General features: G+C 33.4%; 1 protein-coding gene across 1 annotated transcript; it reads right to left on the bottom strand.

The window, feature by feature from the left end:
* Window positions 1-1,704: 1,704 nt before the first annotated feature.
* LOC119687306 lies at window positions 1,705-2,412 on the bottom strand. The gene has a single exon (XM_038101581.1). It carries the CDS (start codon window positions 2,366-2,368, stop codon window positions 2,240-2,242), a length of 129 nt encoding a protein of 42 aa, XP_037957509.1. The 5' UTR covers window positions 2,369-2,412; the 3' UTR covers window positions 1,705-2,239.
* Between the last annotated feature and the right edge of the window lie 6,038 nt (window positions 2,413-8,450).

Raw genomic sequence — 8,450 nt, forward strand, 5'->3', positions numbered from 1 at the left:
AAGCGTTTCTTTAGATTTAGTTCTGGAGTTTGTTCACAAAGCTTTAGAGGGCTTTGTGTAATCAATAGTGAAATTAGTACAATAGACCTCTTTTGGCCGTAGTACCGGCTGCTGCGCGATTTCACGCCAAAGTTTTAATAAATCAAAAATGTAAATGTTAATTTTTTTTTAAATCGGCTCAGATTTAGGTATATGCCGCCCTACAAACTGTCAGTATTGTTATATACATGTATTGAGATAAAAAATTTAATATGGACGTTAGGTGATAGAAATTATATATTATTATAAAAACTGAATCAGTCGTAAAGCTAGAAACGGTTTTCTTTAAACATTTATTTCGAGATTAGTCTGTTACTTCAAAAAAATTTGAACACCTATTTATGTTCGAATATTTGCTGTTTTATATATTTGCATAAAATAATTTGAAAATAAAATTAAATAATAGGCAGATCAGCTATTCGAGTGCAACAAACATCTTCGAGCTGTAAATTCTCGAGCATTTAAAGTATTTGACCCACCTGTTCGAGTTCGATAATATATTCGAACATTTTGAAGCATCAGTTCAGATATAGTTTCATACAAAGAAAAGTTTTAAATTTTTTAATATTTGTTTGTTGGAGTAATTAAAATAAAACTAATCTTCATTAGTAGTAATTTAGCTTTATTTTACTTCATTTTAAATTGGAGGTATTGTATAGAAAATTATAACAATTATATTATACATATATATAAAGCCTACAGCTATGGCCGTCTTTTAGCCGTTTGCCGGATGTTAAGATTAATCTTTTAACAACTTATCTTAAAAATGAAATACAAATTATCACCTATAAATTTAATTAATCTTTATTATAAATCCCTATTTGTATAGACTCGTACTTCCGCTTAAAATGAATAACTGTTATTTTACATAATACTTGTAAGATCTCCTATCTTCTAATTTTTACCTAATATGTTACTCATTAATGCCCAATTATATATGATATATTTTCTTTTTTATAATTTCATAATAGTTTCTAATATCAAGGATTTTTATTTTAAATTGCAATGCTTATCGAAGACTTCATAAATACTTCAGATGATTTGCCGCTTCGAATATTTCAATCAAATTACACACACCATATACGGATTATTACCATTCATACACCACATCCATTAGTTCCATAAAGTAATGCAATGAATTTCTTTGGAAACATATGTGCGCAAATGCGAGGAAGGGATGGGAAGGAATGGGTGCATGAGAAATGAAATCCACTTTTATTATTATATAATAATTTTTCAAGCAGACAAACGAGCGAACTATAGCCCACAACAATTTTGCATGTCCTTTCTTGGTACCAAATATTTACCATCGACATCGACGTCGACATCAACATCGATATCAACATTAGGAAAGACAATAACAATCACAGTGCCATGCTACTAACGCTACTCACAATTTTTGGCTTTTACATGTCAAAGACGGAGGAGTGCATTCCAGCTACCACATCGAACGCATTCGACTGTTATGTCAATGAATGTTTTTTCTTTGTGAATTTTCCGAACTAATTCCGAATTATGAGGAAGAAGCATACAAAAGAACTGTTAAGAAATACCACAACCCACCACAACCCACCCAAACATAACAAATTCCTCCAAACTTTCACACAACCCTCGCACTCCTGTGGCCGCCTCACCCAAACCTATAGCTATTTACATTACCTTGTATTTTTCTTGCAGTGTATTCCGTGTAGTCAGTGTAGTTTTGAGGATATAAAATATACGAGTGTATTTTTTTCGGTTTTGGTTTCAGCTCCACGCCACAAAAATAAAATTCATGTAAAAAATGCGTAACTTCTGTTTTCTGCCGTCTACTTCTCAATGGCCAAAAGCATAATAAATGTTCGACTCATAACAAATTTCAGTATAGTTTTTCATAAAATGTTCCTTCTTAACTTGGCCAAAATAAAAATTATCGCACTGCTTTATTAACACTTTTTTTGTTGTTTTGTTGCTTGTTACAAAATACTTGGTTCGCACAACATCCCAGAAACGAATCCAAACCAAAGCAAAAACCAGTCCCCAACAGAAATGGAAATATAGAAACCGGAGTAGGAACAGAAACAGAAGAGTTAATAAATAAAAACCAAAACTTCAATTTTCGCGTTACACGGCTTAAATAATAATTATTAACGGAGACCGCTGACACCGCTGAGACCGCTGAGACCGCGTCCGTTCGCACCGTTCGCGTCCGTTCGCGTCTTTATAGCGACCTTTTGAGGACGTTCGCGTTTTGCATTAAATTTGCTGTTTTCATGTAAACAGCAAATAATTTGATGTGATTTTTATGAAAATTTGTAAATTTATTCTCGTAAAATTGATGGGCTGCCATTTCTTTACGACGACCTCAACGATGACTGTTTTTTTCTGTACTGATTGAAAATTTTCGCCAACATATCCTAGATAACTAAAAGACCCGTTTGCTCGAGCGTTTCGTTTCAAAAGTAATTCTTAGCTAATATGTTTCGTTTCTCAAGCCAAAGCTCCCAAACAAAAACAACTGTTAAAAGCTGTAACCAAAAAGCTTTGACAGCGTTTTTTTGATGTACGTATGTTCAACCAAAATGAGTAACCCCACCAAAAATAGCAAATCCAAAAAAAAAGCAGAAACTCGAGTATGCTGGAGAAGAGACGAGTGAAGAACGGGAAAGAGGATTTGGAGTATTGTAATATTATATATAAGTATACAATATGCTAATATATGAATGTGTGTCTTAAAAGCAGTTACTAAATACCCTAAGACAACGATGTTTCGGGCCGGCCATTGAACAAGAACAAAAATAAATAAATGATAATTAACGAATATAAAGGAAAATATTACGAAGGCAAATAAGTACCGGAAATTAACTAGGAAATTGTAAAACAAGTAGATTATGCAGTGGTAATGCCAATCCCTCAACAATTTCAATATCAATTGATGATTATAGTACTCTAAATATCAATCCACATTTTATTCCTCTTTTTTTGAAGTTCTGTTTCAAAATCTAAAATAAGGCTTATCGGCAAAAAATTTTGCCAAATGACTTTCTGCAGCTCTTCGGTCGACCAATTTTTTACTCCCAAGAGAGTTATGCAAAAACCTGTGGTAACTGTGGTAGACAAAGTGTACAAAATGCGGGCTTTGCATACAAAAGTGCCCAACGAAGTCTCGTCAATTTGTTTTAACTGATCAAAAACGCGTGTGCCCTGGCCATATCATGATGGAACACAACTGCTTCTCTGTTGACCAATTCTGGTCGCTTTTTCTTGATTGCTTTGTTCAAGCATTTGAGTTGCGAGTAATAAAGGATCGAACTAACGACTACATCAGACTGCAAAAGCTTGTAATAAACAATTTCAATTTCAATATGAACATCATCTAGTGAGAAATAGACGAACACTTTTTATGTTACCCATTATATTAGGTTAGATTTTGAAAGTGTTGAGATTATGTTACGCACACTAACATATTATTTAAAGTACTTTCATCTGATAAGTCTAAGTTCACTTTTACCAATAGAGTAAATAGAGGAATTTACGTATATCGTATGGATACTTAATTTAATAGCCTATGTAAAGGTTATATATGTTAAAAAACTAATTTAATTCAAGTTTGCGATTTTCTCACTACAATATTGAAACCATAACATTTAGGACAAGTGAACTAATCGAAGGGATAAGAAGATAGATCCCTGTTACCAATCCCCCAATCTAAAAGTTATGACAACTTGAAATTTAAATAAAGACCTATTAAAAGCATTAGAGAAACTTAAAACGCTTGAAATATAGGTGTGGAAAAAAATGTTGGAAGAGTTAGTTTTTAAACAAATAGTGTATTTAACTAAAGGGCCTGATGATAATACCAATGAGAATATTATTTCCTATATATGCATATTGATGTATATATAAAAAAATTTGCTACGAACATTTATTATAATTAATTAAGTTAATTGCAAAAAAAAAATTTCAAAAAAAAATGTTTTATAGTATATCTCTCCTTGACATATTCCTGCCTGTACCACTGTCCTCTTTTCTAGGTTCTCGGTCACAATGAAACGCCAAGTAATCAAGTAATTGCAAAACAGATAGGTTGGCCAGTCATCTGTCTCAGAATCTCTTTCAGAACAGCTTTTCAAATGTTGGGTATACCGGAAGTATTTTGCTAACATTTGTGGGAGTCTTTCTGGATTTATCAATTTACATGAATTACAAAATGAAAATATTAGGTTTGTTCCACAAGCTATTCGTAGTAACTTTGAGTAAGACTGTGTATACACAAGAGCGTTGCACCAGCAAATTTTCGAGTAAATAAGAGCATTTGAGAGAGCGTAACATCCTTGTCGAAATTTGAAAACGCTACACAGACTTTACTCTTAGATCTGGTGTTCTCACCAGATTTTACACAAAGCTCTTCCATGAAAATCTGTGTAAAGAGCGTAATTTGGCACTTTATTTGTGTTACGCTCTCAGTTTGTACTTTACTTCTGTTTTATTTGGATTTTACTACGAGCAACTCGTGGAAAAGACGTGACCATATTTATCGATATGCATGTTGACCGCTCTTAGTAATGAGGCTTAGGATTATATTAACTATTATATTGGGTTTGCTGACGGTTCAGTAGCGATTAAGTTACCATGCTAGAACTTCATTCTTGTCGAAAATGTGAGACGAACACAGGAAGTGTTTCACATGTGCTTCGTTACTATCTAGCGTATTAATAACCAAGATAAAATATGCTAGGTATCTGGTTCTTCTAGAGATAAAAATTTATGGAAGATTCCAATTGATTTTAAAAACTTCGATTTTCGTATTGTAATAAGGCATTAGGTCTAAGTATATTCTTTAGATCGCCGTTATAACCTTGCCTAAAACTGCCGATCAGTATATAAGAGGTTCTCTTATCATTCACTACTCCCCATTTACTTAATTTTGATGTCTCACTGAAGGAATTATATGGTGAGTATGAAAATATTGAAAAACAAAGACGTAAAAGTTTGCCTTTGTATGAATATTCTGGAATATTTTGAGAAACGTGGAAATAGCATTTATTTATCAGTGGAAGCAAACACAGTTTACAATCAGTACTATTGCTCAATGACAAGGCAATCATCCGAAATCATCCGCCGTCATCCGCCATCGGTTCTAATGGCTTACTTAATAGATTCAAAAGAAGTAGCATACGAGATTAAAACCTTCTTAATTCAACTAATTCATTGCAGTGCCCATATATGGAAACTTCATGGTGATCTTCAAGTTGCAGCTAAATTGATTGAACTACAAATAGGCTATATAAAAAATTTACAAAAATATACCAATTGTGTTTTTTGGTAATACCCAAATCCATGCGCACAAAAAATTGTCTATGTGTGCATATTTTGAAAATGAAACACCAGAACAATATCGTGTACGTTTTAAGGTCTATTGTCTTCAATATAGATTGTTGCTATTGTGATGAATAGAGAGAGCACATTTGAATGAAATTTATCACTGGTGGAATATTATGAATGATGAAATGTTATTTTTGGTGGAATCATTGTCATGCAATTAAATATGAAAAGGAACCGTTGGAAAAGTCAAACGGAAAGATAACTTTATTAGTATTTAATGTTCCACCTAAACCTTCGAAATGTTAACAGATTTTATTTGATTAATATGTTGTGAATCTATGAGTCAGTGCACTTGAGCTTTTTTACTCTCTATTAACTGCGAGCTTTCTTAATAACTGGATTATTGTTTATCACTTCATCAGACTAAGCAATAACTGACCTCAGATCTACATACCTTCCCGAGGAGCCTGTAATGCAACGTCAACTATGACAGTAGTGTCTATATTACTTAATAGAGGGTATTGTATTTTGTTAGAGTGGTTTCGAAAAGTAGTGAACTACAGCAACAAAAATTATTTATATATTATTTTATTAGCTGTTTCGAGTATTGTATTCGAATATTCATATTTTTTAAAATATTAATAAAATTTGGAAAATAATTTATTCTGTAATAAAAGTTTTGAGTCCACTAATCGACATAACTTCCTTGCAGTTATCATGTAAAGTTTCTCTCTTATAAATAACACTCCTTCTTCTGTAACTAAATCATCCTCTGCAACATTCTCTTTACTTTTCTCCAGAATTTACCTAAAAATACGAAACGAAATTTTCGGAGATTAAATGAAGCTTCGCAACTAATGACTGATAATGTACTGATGGGTGGATCGTAGTCAACATATTGCATTTTAGGTCTGATAATAATTAACGCATTTGTGTATATCCCAATTGCAATGAGTTCTTTTTAGAAATCGTATGCTTTAGGCATATATCAGGCTGCCATCTATATTTCACACAAAAAAGCGATCTTATTCCTTATGTCAATCATAATTCACCATTTTTAAAAATTAAGACTAATGTGGACTCCTGGAAATGTTGGTTTAAAAAAAAAAGAGCTTGCTGATATTGCTCCCAAAAATTTTTGTCTTTTAACTCAAGTTCCACTCTTCATCTAGAACTCATAGCCGGCGAACCGGTGTTACTATTTGGTGTTCTAAATGTGCGCCCTCTAATTTGTTTCGTACGAGCCTAAGGAACAATGTTGGAACGAAAAAACAAGATTCTGTTCAGACATTGCCTTACAAAAGTCTAAATTTTGGATTGGGTTGCAGAGGTATTCTCTCATGTTTCAATACCCATATGTTTGTATTGAATCCCCGATTTTTTATAGTAGTAGCTATATGGTTGCAGTTTCGACATAACTTTGACACAATATTCATAAGCATATGATAGTCTGCGCTGTTAATCAACTGTGTGATTTGTTAAAGCTAAAGCGTCTCCAACTGAAGTCTAAAATTTTTCGTTTATAATGTTATTCCTCAACGTGTTCTGGTTCCAAGAGTCTAAGCACACACTTCTAGCCAAAGTACGCGATTTTGCTTTGGACTTTACACACCATAAATATTTATATACAGTGTTCAGTTAAATTAAAATTAAAACGAGCACTATGATACCTAGACCGAGAATAGGTTTACTCTCATCTATAACCCATTTCTGAGTTTGTGGAGCTTAGCTCAGATCAACAACTTCACTTATCCTACGAATTTTATAAGAGTGTATTGATTTATTTATTATTATTTATTCATTGTCTTTTTTTGTATTCAGCTATATGAAAATAAATACTTAAGTTTTTAATTAACGATTACTGCCTGCGTGTTTAAAGCAAGTTTCTTATTTGATTGCTCCCATATATTCGTACTCAATACGAAAAAAATTATTTACTGAAGTCAATTATTGCACTCCAGCTGCGTTGCTTCTTAATCAATAACGTCAGCAACCTTTTCAAAAAATTATGTTAATATTATTACTTTTATAACTAATTATGAGGAGGGGTTAAAAAAATATTGTAAGAGACAAATATCGAATTTTATGTTGTTTTCAACTTTTTCTCCGGTGGAGGCTTCATATCAACATTATCTGTTTTCGCCTCTGCGCTTGGTTGCGGAGGAGCTGGACTAGCTTCAGCCGGATTAATTTGACTTCCATTATTAGGTGGTACACTTGCTGGTGCAGTTACTGATTCGTTTGTGGTACCTTCTGGTGGTGCAACCTGTGCTGGTTGTGGTGTTTGCTGCTGCTGTACCGGTTGCTGTTGTTGTTGTTGTTGTGGTGGTGGTTGTGCCTGTGGTTGCTGTTGCTGCTGTTGTTGTTGCTGAGTTTGTTGTTGTTGCTGTTGTGGTTGCTGTGGTTGCTGGGCTTGCTGCTGCTGTTGTTGGTGCTGCTGTTGCTGTTGCATTTGTTGTTGATGAATTGTTGGTGGTATTGGCGGAGGAAATTTTCGTAAAAGTTCAGCAAGCAGCATATCAACCCGTTGTTTTTGGAAAACTGTCGCACTCTCATCCTTACCCTGATTAGCGTTCTTATTATTGCCCGATTTCGATTTATCAGAAACTAAAATAAAATATATTTTTCAAAAAATAATAATAACAAATCTAGCACGATTATGGTTCTTGGTTTTCTATATGCAGACCTATTTTATAAAACTGGGCGTACTGAGCAATTATTTCCACTTCGCTTTTTTCGTCATATCTTTGGTTCTCAACGATTTGAAAACGCATTGAAATTAACTACCAGATGTAGTAGCTTTACCATGATAGTATCATTATCTAGTGAATTTACATTCAGCAACTTCGCTAGCTTGATAATGTCATGAGGATGCATTGCATTATTCTAGCGAGAAAGGTGTTTGAAGCATCAAACGAAAGAATTCATTGGAGGCGATCGCGTGAAGTGAACTAATTGTGTATACAGGCACATAACAAAAGCGCATGGAGAGAAATACTAAGTCCGACCTAAATTCAAAAACAGGTTGTTATAGGAAATTAAGCATATATATATATATATCGAAATGACGTGGTTCCCCAGATATGGGGCTTTAAAGTTGAAAACTT

This window comes from Teleopsis dalmanni, chromosome X, assembly GCF_002237135.1.
Source record: "Teleopsis dalmanni isolate 2A chromosome X, ASM223713v2, whole genome shotgun sequence".
NCBI lineage: Eukaryota > Metazoa > Arthropoda > Insecta > Diptera > Diopsidae > Teleopsis > Teleopsis dalmanni.

What these genes read in the sequence shown, in the direction of transcription:
- LOC119687306 (XM_038101581.1), bottom strand. Translation starts at nt 2,368, where the DNA reads ATGGCAGCCCATCAATTTTACGAGAATAAATTTACAAATTTTCATAAA.